This window comes from Melozone crissalis, unplaced genomic scaffold, assembly GCF_028551555.1.
Source record: "Melozone crissalis strain CALT ecotype California unplaced genomic scaffold, PUWL_Pcris_2 ptg000045l_1, whole genome shotgun sequence".
NCBI lineage: Eukaryota > Metazoa > Chordata > Aves > Passeriformes > Passerellidae > Melozone > Melozone crissalis.
Window position 1 is genome coordinate 11,410,568 of NW_026535823.1, and position 14,433 is coordinate 11,425,000.

A 14,433-nucleotide genomic window follows, 5' to 3' on the forward strand; every position below is an offset into this window, starting at 1 on the left:
GCCGGCACCGACCGCAACCAGGCCGGGCGGGGGCAGCGGAGCGAGGCGGGGCCGGGAGGCCGCCCCGCCCCATCCTCGGGGATGCCGGGATGTTTACGGGCCTGGCAGGAGCGGCGGGGGGTGGAGAGCAGGTCGGGGTTGCCGCCGGTGTCTGCGCCGCCCGTCAGGAGCCCCGCTAGGCGCCCGCTGCCAGCGCCGGCGCGGCCCCGGGCTCGAGGCGCCGGGGAGGAGCGGGGGCCGGTCTCGGTTTCCCGCGCCAGGAGCAGGCGGAGCCAGGCTGCTCGGTGAGCGGGGCGGCGGCGGGTTCGGGGATTTCCGGAGCCGGGGGGTCCCGGGGGTCCGGGCGACCGAGCCGGCTCTGTCGGGGCGCTCCACCAGCCTCGGGGTTTGCCGGTGGTCCCGCCTCCCGCCGCCGTTCATTGGCCGCGGGGCTGCGGCGCACGGCGCCATTGGCCGCGGCGGCTGCCGCTCCGCCCGCCGCACGGGGAGGGAGCGGCGCGGGGCCGGAGCGAGAAAGTTTGTGCGCGGCGCTGGGGCGGGACGGCAGCGGGCTGCGCCGCGTCCGGGGCCTCGGCACCTGCCCCGCGGCTGCAGGGGCGCCGAGCCGCCGTGTGCCGGCCGGGCAAGCGGCGCCCTGAGCGCTCCGGTGGCGTCTCGCCCGGTGGCGGCTGCCGCGCCGCCTACGCTGAAAGAGCGGGCGGCCGGGGACCCTGCCCGGCGGCCTCGCCACCTCTGGCCTCAGCCTGCCTGTGGCCCCAGCCTGCCTGCGGCCCGGCCGGTCCTCGTGCCTCTGCCGCGCCGGGCTCCTTGCGTGCCTGCCGCAGGCGGAGCTGCTTTCTTTGGTGTCCCTCGTCACTTTCCCCCTGTTTCCTCCAGGCTCCCGTGCCCTCCTCTCGCTTGGGGCTGGGTGTCGGGCAGATGCTCCCGGGACAGCCCAGCCTGGGGGTGCCACATGGCAGCGGTGACAACAGCGCTGTCACCGGCTGTGAGGGGGGGCAGCCCCGTCCCGGCGGGCCCGGCGGCCTCTGTCCCGGGAGGACACCGGGGCTGCCCGGCCGGGTGCGGGGTTTGCCCGCGGGCCTGGGGAGAGCTGCGGCCTGGTGGGACACGCTGGAAGTGAGGCATTCTCCATATGGGAGTGAGCGTCCCCTCCTTCGGCTTACTGAGCATCCCGGCTCGGCTATCCCGGTACCGGCCCCGCGTTCCTTTCAGTGTTCGTGTGAGCTGATCCTGCGTGGTTGTAGGGTTCAGAACGCAGTTCTTGGAGTGCCGTATGCTTTGGTTTGCTCTGCATTTTTTGAGGGGCGTTTTTTGAGGGTACTGATAAACAACTTAAGATAATCACCGTACTTCTAATAAAATATGGTGAGGGGACGTGTGTTCTTCATTAATCACACAAATATTTAGTTCTTGATATTAGAGAAAAGCTTTCTAAATGTTTTTTTTCCCTCCTTGCACCAACTGAATGGTAACTTTTGTCGCCTTTTCAAGTGATAGAGGTATTTTTTCGGATTGCAATAGTGGCATCACTTCTCAGGAAAGGTCACATGTGTGCAGTAATTTTGTGGAATGTACTGGATATATTTCCTGTATAAAGTTGTATGACAAGCCTGAGATGCAGAAATTGCATAAGATACACAGTTTGGATTATTAGATTGGACAGTTAGATTCACAGATTGACTAGATCAGGAAGAATGAGATTTAAAAGGTTGTTTTTTTTTTTTTTCCTAGGCAGTTTAGGAGAGAACTCAAGTGTTGCAGTGCTGTAGAAATGTCTGTTTAAACTACAGACTTGCACTGTCTTGAGAGAAATGAAATGCAGTGGAAAACAGTCATTAGTTCATGGCCTATGGAAAACTTAGGCAGAGGAAGGAAAACTGTGGTGGAAAGAGGGAAACTTACAAGCAAGTCTGGCAGCTTTCAAGTAAGAACTTAAAACCATGTTTGTTATTTTTAAATGTTTTGATACTAAGAATAATACTGAGAGCACTTGTTCTTTAATTTCAAAATATTAAGATACTATATTCAGAAATACCTGATGTTTGGGTAGATGGCTTGTCAGAGCACACTTAGAAGTTGTTCACTGTAAGGATGGAGATACTGTCTTTATCATAGATATCTTTTATTCTGCATACTAGTTAATCATTGCAGTAAAAAAAAATTGAGATAAAGGAATTTTATTCAACTAAAAATCTTTTTTTTATGCACTTATCACAGCATCTTCCAGGGTCTACACAAATTAGATTAGTAGATTCCCATCCTCACCATGGGAGTTTGTTTCAAAAGAAGGAAAAAAATCAAACCTTTTAGAGTTCATTGGAAGGCCTGTGAACAAATTAGAAAGTCAGATGAAAAATAGAGTCAGGCAGGAAGTCAGTTGCTCATTTTACTGTGATCTGGGGTATCTGCTGCATTGTAAGACAGAGCCATATAAACCCCTCTATAAGCTCAGTTGCACAAAACATAGTCCTGTGTATTTGTGCACAGAGACATTTGCTGAGGCAGTTTGTTCATAAATTCTTAAATTACCCATGTGTAATAAACTTAGTGCAATACTCTCTGCCTTTATACTGATGCTAAATTCAGCTTATCACTATCAGTGCCTTGCTGCCTTCTGAAGTTTGACATTGTTCCGAACATCTGTGCTGGATGCTTGGTTCACCTTACATTGGAAAATCCCCTAGGAAAAGTCCAACTGCACTAGCTTCTTCTCTACCTCCAAGGGATTTTTTTGGTGATTTGGTGTTTATCTGAAAATCCCTTCTGATTTAGGATTTAGGAGATGATGAGATTATCCTGTGACGGTTAATACTATGGATAGTTTTGGGAGTTAACTGACTAATTTCCAGAGAATTTGTTCAGTTTATCTGCATTCCATGTGCTTTGCAAATGAGATGAAAATAACTGACCAAAATACCAAAGTGGTGATACGGGCTGATATGGACAGGCTTTAGAGCACTGATTTGCTGTATTTATCACCATTTCACTTCCCTAGCCACATGGGAAGGAGCAAAACCCTAGACTGAAGTACATAATCCCACTTTTTGTTTCCCTAATAAGTATTAAAGTGATTCTTCCTGTCACATTAGTTTAAAAAGCTGCAGAGAAGCAATGCTATGAAAATGAGTTGCTTTTTTGGTGAACAGACTCTTGTGCATTTGTCTCAGGCATGTAAAACAAATCTGTGATTCAGTTGTGATTTTTGTAGCTAAAAAATGTGCAGTTTTTCAAGTACCATTGTAACCTGTTGAGCATATAGCACTTATTTATGCAAGGGAATTTGTTATAAAATTTTAAACAACACATTAAAAAGAGGAATTTGTAAGAAAATACTGTGAACAATCATGCTAAAACCTGATTGCATATGGTTAATCTCGTGATATTAGTGACTTTTCTATTGGATTATAGTGACAAAGTAAATAGACTGTTTGCATCATGTGGCATTTGGGAGTCTGCATTCAAGCCTCTTCAAGCTGCTTGGAATGATTTATACCAAAGTTATTGCTGTCTTATTTAATAGCTGTGTTTATGTTGGACCAGATGAATTATTTTACAATGTCATAAAAGTTCATGTAGAGCTTGTAGATTAGATTGTTGCTGAAGCCTTTGGGAGATATTTGAATTAGGTGCTGTGAAGTATTGATGAACCCCTCTTTCTCAGTTAATATCAATTTTTTATAGTTAGAGAACAGATCTTAAAAAATTACTGATTCCTTGATTGCAGGAAGGTGAAAGTATAACAGGTGAACTAAAAGTTACTTCTAAAAATAAGTAAAAAACTTGTGGTGGAAAAACACATAGCCTCCTGCCCTGTAGAGGCCCTTCTTCTGTACTCTTTTTGTCCTCATCTGAGAGCAAATCCAAAAAAGGAGTTGTCTTTGCAGCAGTGAACTTCCAGTCCTTGCCCTGACTGAGATTCAGAACTGTGTGTTGGGTATGTGGGCTGTGTGTGAGCTTTGCAGAGACCTGCAGGACCTGAGGAGCAGCCTGCAGACAGTGTCCCATGTACTGCTGGTCATTGAGGGTGCTCCACAGCCACACGTGGATCCTGCAGCTTTTACACAGTGGTGCTTTGATGTGAAATGTAGAAGCAGCTGCAGACTGGAGTGTTGGCTTGTCTCTGAAGTGAGTGTGCTGGCTGCTGCCTGCCTTGCTTCTGGACCCAGGGATCCTGGACCGCTCACTGCTTTCAGGAGTCAAGGGTAATGCTGCTCAGAGGTTCACAGGAAGCCTGTTAAACCTGGATGGTGTTTCTTTTCTGATTCTTTATAATGCTTCATTCATTTTCTCATCTTTAGGGTAGCAGATTTTAAACTAGATTTTACAGATAAATTTTTCAGCTTGAGAACGTGCATCTAATGCCTGCAGTAGGATGTCTTGCACTGCTTTCTAAGATAATGAGAGTTTTTTGAGGAGTGTGTGGAATTTATTGTTAAATGTGTTCTACTCCACCTGTAGCAACATGGACATTGTCAGCCAGAGTTGTTGCATGTTTGTGTCCACCCAGTCTTCTAATTGGGATGTATTTTCCGTGTGCTTAGCCATAGTGGGTTTATCTGACAGTGCTTTCACTCTTTATTTGTCTTGTGTTTTTAACTCTTGTGTGAAGATCAGCTGTTTACACTTTTAGTAAAATCTCTTCAGCATCTCTTTATGAATAATTTGCTTTTATAGGTGTGTTTAAAGTTGTGCCCTTATTAAGGCTCCCTCTCTTGTGTGTGAGAGCTGTGAAGTTTTGTACCTGTAAGAGTTTCTAAATCATGTTTTAGCTTCCTTTATCTGAACATCTTAGTTTTGGGGATTTTTTTTTCTCCTTTCAGTTTCTTTTCCTTTTTCCAGTTTAACTTGTTATTCTTACTTATGTTCCTTCTGTTTATTTTGTTTCCTAGTTCTACTTTCCTATACAGCATTTTGTTGACAAAACACTTGGCTTGGTGTTGAGTGAATTTCCTTCTCTCTGTGAATTGCTTTCTCTCTGTTGTGGTCCTTGCCTTGCTGTTGCAGCTTTTTGAAGTGCTTGTTCACCTCCCTACCGAGGACAAAGCACAGTAAAATGTGGTGAGCTAACTTATTAGCACACTGTTGCCAGAGGGAAGATGTTCTGTTTCTTCTGCAGTCCCTTTCCTACATCTCCCATCCCTGAACTTCCCCTGGTGCTCAGCAGAGTGCCCCACGTGCTGTTCTGCTCTCTGCTTGCAGAGCAGAGGCCCAGCTGCACCAGGGAGTTGGATCAGCTTGACAACGGGGCCAGAGAGTTCACAGTGGCAATGTGGGATTGTGGGGCAGAGAAAGTGAGAGAAAGATCTTTGGTGTCACTGAGCTGTTAGACTGACTTGTGTAATTTCATGTTACAGATGTAATTTGGCAGTAGATTCAGCTGATCCAAGTTAGCTGGGGCTAGAGCAGTCCTGTATCTTCCTCTCTGTCTTTTGCCATCACAGTCCTGTCCTTGTCTCTGCAATGGTACCATTCTGGGAACTGAACTGGAAAAAAGTCACTTTGTCAAGGGTAGTTTTCAGCGAGTTTCACTTTGCTTACCAGGAGTCTGGGTAGCCGCAGCAGCCCCACTGGAAGGAAGAGGGTTTGGGAGACATGGCTGAAGGCAGGGAAGGGGCAGCATCACATCATCTGTTCACCCTTAGAGCTGCTTGCTTAGAGATGCAGGAGCACAGCCTGCTGTGGTGTGGGCTGAGGCTTTGATTCTAGATGGCTTCATGGTTAAACACAGTGCATTGTTCCCTGCAGTACTTCTCACTGTGACATTATCATCTACCTATGCCCTTTATAATTGGCTATTGAGTATGAAGAAATGGGTTATCAAATTTCTTTCAGGCGAATAGAAACTAAATGAAGAATGTAGAAGCTTGCTGCTCAAGCAGTTTCAGTTCCTGTTTCTTATTCAGCTCATGAGAAGTAACAAACAAGCAGTTCAGTAAGGTGCAAGTCAGTGCATGTATAACCCTTTGGGAGCACCTTGCATGATAAGCAATTTACTTGAGTGACACAACTGAAATGGAGAGGGAGAAGTAAACAAACTAACTTTTTAAATTGTGCAAATGAAGAGGAATGGAAGCAGACTTGTGAAGCAGGAGAGCTTTGACTTTCATCTTCTAATCAGACAACACTGACAGAGCAAACTCTTAGTAGCTGGGGAATGACAGTGAATGGCGTGTGTGTTTTCAGGGTTGGAGTGAAAATAAGCCTGGTAAGTTGGGCCAAATGGATGAGAAAATTGTGTACAAACTCTTAGTGTATTCCCTTACTTTCTTCCAAAAGGGTTATTTGTGTATGGCTGCTCCTGCTCTTGCTAAAACTAACTTTTACCCAGATTAACTGTCCATGTGTTTTTTGAGTGCTTTGACTGGACTGCCCATGAGAAGGGAATTTGGATATAAATTTGCTGAAAAATGCAGTATTTTCAATTAGGTAGTTAATATCTACCTGAAGATTAACAGGTGCTGGGAATTTGAATTGTTCAGATTCAAGGCTGTCCCTACAGAGGGGACTTGGCATCCTGTAGGGAGTATCGATCTGAGTTTTAGAAACTGCTTCTAAAATTAAAACTAATCCTTCTTGAATATAGATGTATATGGATCCAAACTGAATCACTTTCAGTACATTAAAGTTGCATATACAGCTTCTCTCCGATGTGGATGCTTCTGCAGAGAATTTGACAAATGCTATGTGTTTTTTGCACATTTTAGAAGATATTTTGGGTTTTTTTGGACCATGTGAAGCAAGTATTTACTATTAGCTGACAGTGGTAAAAATGAAATATTCTATGTACATACACAGGTATAGGTACATAATCTGTGTACAGATGTGTGCACATATATGCATATTAAGATATATATATGTTTATATATATGTATGTATACTAGTAGGGATATGTGACATTTTATTGTGATAATGGTGAACTTGGTCAGTACCGAGTCTGCCTTGTCCCTTGTCAGTTAGTCTTGGCAGACTGACTTCAAGTGGGTGTCAGCTTAAATGCATTTTGCATTATTAATGCATACCTATAAAAATATATGTAAATATAAGCATTATAAACTGCAGCCTGCCCCTGAGTTGCCAGCATTGAGTGGGCGCTGAAGAGTGTTGATCAATGTTGATGACCTGACAAAGTGTGGGCTTGACCACCAAGCAGGCTCTCTCCAGTGGCCAAGTTTTTGCCTTTAAGAGGTAGAGAATGACTTAAGACAGTCTGCCTTACAAAGCAGTTCTGTGGCTGCTTTTTACCCTGAAGTGCCACGCTGTTACTGCTGGGTGTGAAGTTTGTCTCCCCTGCCAGGTCTGTGGCTGTGTCAGTGTCACTGCAGGTGACAGAGAGCAGGGCTGGCACGCCTGGGCTCCCTGGCACACCCTGCTGGATTAGCACTGCTGCGGTGGGCACAGGAATTGGGTGGCAGCTGCTCAGGAAGGCACTTGGAAATCTAAACCCGTGTTTCCACAGCACTGCTTTTTTTAGGTTCAACCAGGGGCACTGTTTGAATGTTCTACCTATGTTTAAATCGTGCTTTTGGGTAGCTGAGACAAGATGTGATACAAGCAAATGGGAATATTTCTTTAGCTTGTGTTCTTACATGGAAACATAGAATTGATATATGTTGTTGTGTTCCCCCCCACATCTCAGCTGAGGCTGATCCTTATCTTTAAATTCAGTAAAGATAGATGAGAAGTTTGTTGATCTAAAATTTTTCATTTTAGATCCATGTTAGATTGAAGAATCTAATGTTACACAAAATTTACAAGAAAATTATTTACAAAAAATAGTTGTTCCTGAAAAGCCTTGTCTCTAACTTAACTAAAATAATGGTTATAGTAAAACCTGAAAATATCTGCCTTAATTGGTGGTGTAATCCAGAAGTAAACAGAGTACATTCCATTCTTTGAGAACAGCCAAATTGACTGTGTCCCTGATCAGTACATCCTGAACCAGTGTAACTCTGTGTTAGCAATTATGTGCAGTAGTTACAGCTATATTTTGCAGAAAAAAAAAGAAGACTGAGCTTCTCAGATTCTCAGCAGAACTGTAACATTCTGAGCATTCATTTAAGTATATGCTCTTTTCCTAAAGTATAGCTGTTTCTGCTTTGACATTGATTACTGTATGTTCTCACTTAAGATGCAAAATTGACAAACAAGTGCATAGCAAGTAGCTAATGGAAACCATGTATATTGAGACTATTAATGATGTTTTCTACAGGAAAACGTGTTTTTTTGTTGTTGAAGAACTGCCATCTGTTAAAGCAATAACATTTTTGCCCAGATACCATGTGAATTCAGTGTGAATGCTTTATGGACTTGGAGCTATGAAACTAGTTCTTAAAAAGCATGTTTCGTGTGATTAAGCAGTGCATTTAATCTTTTTCTCCTGGAATAGTCTGATCACGTTTTTAAAGACATAGTTGCTAGACTTAAGTCACAAGAATTTCAAGTTTTTCCTAGTTTTTTTTTTTTTTTTTTAATATTATTTTAGGATACATTTGAGTGAAATGGAAGTGATGACCTCTGGCTCCTGTTGAGGAGTGGCTCCTCTGCTCTGCTTGCCCTGACAGCTGTGGGTAGTCAGTCCTGCCTCTCCTCTGGTTGGAAAGCACCTGGAAAGCTGAGTGCTGCCTGTGGGATGGGAGCTTGGGTGAGGGAGTGAGCTCTGCCTCTTGGGCTGCTTTATGTCTGTGTGATCTTCGGATGTGTGGGCAGAGAGCCAGAGCTCTGACAGGTGGCCACTGGGGAAGTGAATGAGGACAGCCAGGCCTGTTTGTGAAGGAAGGAAAAGGTGTTACTCCCATTTCAGGCACTTGGGGTTTGATGGTCTGACCTACAGGTGAGGGCTCCTTTTCTGCTTTGTGGAGTAAGAGGAGTTGCTGTGCCCTTGTGATTTCAAATGAAAAGTTGGTCTTATTGTCTGTATCACCAGGAACTTCATTCTGCATCCTTTATGTGTAGGTGCCAGCTACTGTTTTGATGAGCTGAAAAGTCAAAGATTTAAAATATTAGTAATTAATCAGAAGTATTAACTATAATTGTAAAGTGTTAGCAGCCATAACCAGAGTATAAAATTTAGTGTATACGCCTGTGTTCCTGTGATCCATGTTCTGTGCCGGTTGTCCAAATCCAAATGATCTTCATCATCAAAATGGTGAACATCATGTTTGCAAGACAAATGATTAAGAAAGTTCCTTTTTTTTTTGGCAAAGGATATGGTGAAGGCAAGGAGTCCTTTCCCTCCTGTGTGATTGGTATAAGAGTATTGAAAAACATGAGTTGCATTTGGATGTTTTGGGGATGCTGTTATTGACTTGCCTCACCTGTTGCTTCATTTCTGTGAACCTTTATCAGTGTGATGGATTGATGGATTTGCAGAAGGTGGTCACTGTGGACAGAAATAGATGTGTCTTCTAATTGCATTTCAATTTTAAACAGGTATCCCCTTTATCTTTGAATCAATTACAGGTAATACAGAACAGCAGGAAGCCCCAAGCTGTGTGCTTTGTGTGGATGTATGATGGATGGGAAGGCAAAGTCTAAGGAGACCTTTGGTTGCTCTGAGTGTGGCTGTGGTTTGGTTTCAGGAATTGCTGATGGAGCTGGGATGGCATGTGGGTGACTGCTTTCAATGGGCCAGGGAGAGCAGATCACTAATGATTTGTTTGTGTATGCTGTCCACTGCTTACTACACAAGGGCAGCTCACGAGAAACTGCAGAGCTGCCTGGGGCCTCTTTTGTTTGTTGGTGATCTTACCACAACAATACTGTAAGAGTGGCAGCAGTGCAGCGAGCACAAGCCATTCATTAGTTTCTTGAATATTTTGGAATTGCCTTTGAGAAGCTTTTCTATGGTTTTCTGTTGAGAGTTATTTCTAACCCTTTGAATAATCTAGAGGGATTACTGGGAAGATTTGCATGTGTTTAACAGCTGTAGGAATCTGTGTGGAGTGTAAATAGCTTTGTATGTGGAAGAACATAGGTTTAGCAGAATAAATGTATTACAGGAAATTTCCTCATGTTAAACATTTAATGGTGTCAGAAAACATTTTCTGTGTCTGTCTGTAGAACATTCAGAATTGGGAGCAGGGAATAAGAAAACAATAAATTAAAAAGCAAGGATAATATCCTTGTCAGACACATTATTCTTGTTCCTCTGAAGGCCTTGGCAGGTTTGACCAGGTAATAGGCAGGGATACTTCATCTTTGTGTGATGAAAAAGTTGTTCAGGCCTTGCCTCTTACTTGTATGAAAACTTATTTCGTTGTTTGGCTTTGAAGCTGCAGTGAACTTTTGTGTTGTCTTCATCTGCACAGGGCTTGCCCTTGTAGGCGTCAGTAGCACTGGCTGCTGCGCCTGCTCCCCCTCAGGGGTGCCTAAGAAAGGATGCACTTAGTTGAGGGGAAAAAAAAAGTCTTATAAGCATTTGCATTTTTGTCTCTCCTGTTTTTACTGCTAGTGGTTCAGTGCATTTTGCAGCTCTTATTACTGGTCAAAGCCTTGTGTGTCTATGTTGGGAATGTGGCAGGCATCTTTCCTCCCATCTTACTGATGGGAAATGAGAAGTTCACAGTATTCCAAAGGCCTCTTAACTAGCTTGTCAGAATGTACTGTGTACATGTTTAGCTTTTTTTCTGTTTGGATGGAACTACTCTTGCATACTCCCTAAAACCTACAGATAAATCAATGCAGTGCAGTATGTGTGCTGCAGTTGTAACTCTGCTGCTGATCTGCTCTTTGCCCTGCTCCTGTAGGTCAGACATCTACAGAGTTAAACATGTGGTTGGTGCCCCTGAAGAGTAATGGGATGATGCAGCTTTTATCAGGCAGAGTCATTTCTCTGGTGCAAATAGTTTTAATTCACATTATTAATGATAAATTCAGGTGCCTATAGTGATTTTTTAAATTTCCTAGAACAGCTAAGCATAAGAAAATCTCCTTCCCCAAACAGTGCAGAGCTAGTTAAATGTTCCTAAACTCAAGCATACAATTGAGAAGATTAATTCCTTTGTTCTTCTGCTGATGTTCATTAATCATAAATACTGGCTGAATTACAGTGTAATGACTGTATTTTTCTTTTCAGGACATAAGAGACATTGCTGCTTGATAGAATGGATGAACAATCACAAGGAATGCAGGGGCCTACTGCTCCACCATTTCAGCCACAGGTACATATATCTGGGGTTTTTTAATTGTAACTAATTTCTTAAATAGGGATAATAGGGATAACATTGTTTCTCATGGTGACAATGAAACTGTGAACAGATAGAATGTATTCTCATGATCTTGAAATGAATTCTATATCAGTCCAGTAGTGCATAGAAAACAGTTGGTTTTACTTTTTGCCTCCTGCTGTTTCACTGACTTTGGGAAGTTGAAGTTGTAGGGTGAGGAGGAAGCAAAGAGGAATACAGTTGTTTCCTTAAGAAATCTTGAGTTGTTAAACTCTATGCTTCAAAACTGTATACCCTATTTATTTCAGACTATTGGCTTTACCTACATCTTCTTACAGCTCCTGACAGTAAAACTGTATGAATTTCTGTCATTACATTGACAGAAATGTAATGGTTGAAACCAGGCATCAGGTTTCAATCCACAACCTCCCTGGACCACCTCCCTTTTGCTGTCACCCTCACAGTGAAAAAAATCTTTCCTGATGTTCAGATGAAACGTTCAGTGTTTCAGCCTGTGCCCATCACCTCTTGTCCTGTCACAGGGCACTGCTGAGGGAAGCCTGACTCTGTATTTTAACATGTGTTTTTCAGGAATTTGAGCCCACTGATGAAATTCCCCCTGAATCTTCTCTTCTGTAGGCTGAATGTTGCCAGTGCTGTCAGCCTTTCCCCCTGTGATCTGTGCTGCTGAGCTCTGGTTGCTTTCTCCAGTATGTCTGTGTAGGGGTGGCCCAGAGCTGGATGCAGCACTCCAGGTGTGCTCCTGTCAGTGCTGAGCAGAGGGGAAGGATCTCCCTCCTCCTCCTCCTGGCACCACTCTCCAAAAGCAGCCCAGGACATCCCTGTCCACCATGGAGTGCTTTGCTGGCCCCTTTTTTTGTTGGTGTCCAGTGGGACCCCAGGGCTGGCCTGTGGGGCTGCTTTCCAGCAGGTCAGTGCCCAGTGTTCCTGCTGCATTTTGGGGTTATTGCCACCCATGTGCAGAGCTTCCCGCTTCTCTGTGGTGAATTGTGTGAGGCTCCTGGCAGCCCTTTAGTGCAGCCTGTCAGGAGCCCCTGGGATGACATCATGACCCTCTGGTCCATCCAGTCCTCCCAGTTTGTGTCATCAGCAAACTTTCTGAGATGACACTTGGCCCCATTATCCAGATCATTAAAGATGGTGTTGATCAATACTGAACTGAACCCACTGTTGATTGCCGAGGTGCACTGCAGGCTGCAGTCCTCCAGCCACAGTCAGTGCTATCAGAAACTCAGTTGCTATTTGGAATGAAGTGCCTGAAAGCTCCATCAGCGTTTGTTATCTATAAGTTAAAACACTCTACTCCCTTACATCACAAGGATGTTTTGGGAGTGCAGATAGTACTCCCAGACTGCTTCCACATTCTAAAAAGGTTATGGAGGAAGATAGAAAAATGTGGATTAGCAGTCTAAGGCAGTAGAATTTTAAATTCCAGAACTTTTGTGAGATTAGAATGGGAGCATTTTAGCATCTAAATAGAGAAAAGCATTAATCTCTTACTAGCCCTGAAAAACCATAAACTGAAGGCAACATATACATGCCTTACTTCTTGGGGTTTGTTTGTTTGTTTTTTGTTTCAGGTGTAGTTTTTTGTTTGTTTTGGCATTCCCAAAGCTGAAGAACAGTGGCATATTAAGTCTCTTCTTATATGGAAGCATATCTCTGCTCAGCATTGCTATTCTGCTCTGTTTCCTTGGTTGCCTGTATTCCCTTCAAAATGAGGACTCAGAGCCCCGTGCATTCAGTGTACACACAATGGACTCAAGTAGTGAAACATTTTGTTTCATTCAATTGCTTTTTCTCAAGATGTCTGACTTGCTTTTTGGTGATAACTGGCCAATCAGTTGAACTTGTCATGGAAGTTTTTCCATGGTGTTGTGTAAATCTTTTTCCTGTGTGTATGTAAAAGCAATGATTCAGAGTCTTTAGGGTGGTATCTCCCATTAAGTTTTGGATTGGTAACCTTGGGATGTTAGTATTGAGTAGCAGGGTGAAAATCTAAGGGAATCTTCTGCAAGGCTTTGCAGCCATATTTTCAGCTGGTTTTCTGGATAAATTGGGAATCTAAAAAAACTTTATTGCAGCATTACATGCATTGAATAAAGTAGTTTCCTTTGGGATTTCACTGGTAACGTCTCCAAGAAAATAATTTTTCTGCTGCTGTTTCTCATCTTGGAGCTGGCTGTTAGTCTCCTTAGTGTTCTCTCTCAACTGGAGTGAGCTTAGTTTTATAGCTTAGGAATCCTCACTGAAGGAACCTGGCTTAACATTTTTAGAAATGTGTGGTGTGATTTCTTCAAGAAAAAAGTCCAATTAGGAAAAACCTGTCTGACTCCACTCTTAACTGCTTGTTGGAATCTCTAAATTGTTTCAGTCCAACTGTTTGTTTGGTTTTGCTTTTGAACTGAATCTGTAAGTAATTAAAAAGAAATTACCAAGTTGATTTTGAGTTTTATTTTAACAATCCAGATGAATTTTTGACTGGATATAATGCGCTGGCAATACCGGGGAGGTTGCAGTGAGAGAGAACAAGGACCTCCTGTGAAGTCTTGCTCACTGGAAAAACTGATGTGTGCTGTGTCCCGGGCTCACCAATATGTACACTGGGATATTTTGGTCAATAAAGTCGTAGTTGGCTTCTTCAGTGTTGTCTTAACAGATGTGAGAAACAGGCTTTTTTGTGCCTGTCTAGGTCAGTACTGAAATTCATTGATATGTTATGGGGCGTGAAATGCTTTTGAAAATGTAAATCTCAAAGTTAATAGGAACTGAGTGCAAATAGAAAGTTTTGGAGCAAGAGTGAAGTGGAAGATCTCTTGAGAGCTCTGGTTACAGTGACAGCCACTGTCTGGTATATTTTTAGAAGTTAACTGTGTAGCCTTCCTGTGGATGCTTTCCTTCCCTGGCAGTCCTCTGCTAAATTGTCTATCAGCTGTTTTCTGAGACTGAAGCAAGTCTGAAAAGGAGTATGATGGTTTCTGTTGAGATTGTCTCTGTTTCCTTTCTGTATAAATGAACTCTTAATGCCATGATTAATTAATTAGTATATTATGATGTTTGTCTTTCCTCTAGTAGGAATGTTTAAGCTTCTTTCCTCTCCCCACATTTCATCTCTGTGCAGGATTACAACTGAATGTATGGCCGAGATCTGAAATTTACAGGAGTCTGTTCAGACAGGAAAAAGAAAAACGTCCTTGCAGTTTTAATACATTGTTTGGCCAGAAGTATAAAAAAATAAATTTGAAAA

General features: G+C 43.4%; 1 protein-coding gene across 1 annotated transcript in view; it reads left to right on the forward strand.

Moving 5' to 3' along the window:
- Positions 1-201: 201 nt before the first annotated feature.
- NEK7 (NIMA related kinase 7) overlaps positions 202-14,433 on the forward strand; it is a 66,993-nt gene continuing 52,761 nt past the window's right edge. The window contains exons 1-2 of the mRNA XM_054285994.1: positions 202-284; positions 11,075-11,159. Coding sequence (XP_054141969.1) covers positions 11,103-11,159 — 57 coding nt within the window. The 5' untranslated portion in view covers positions 202-284; positions 11,075-11,102. The remainder of the gene's footprint in view (positions 285-11,074; positions 11,160-14,433) is intronic.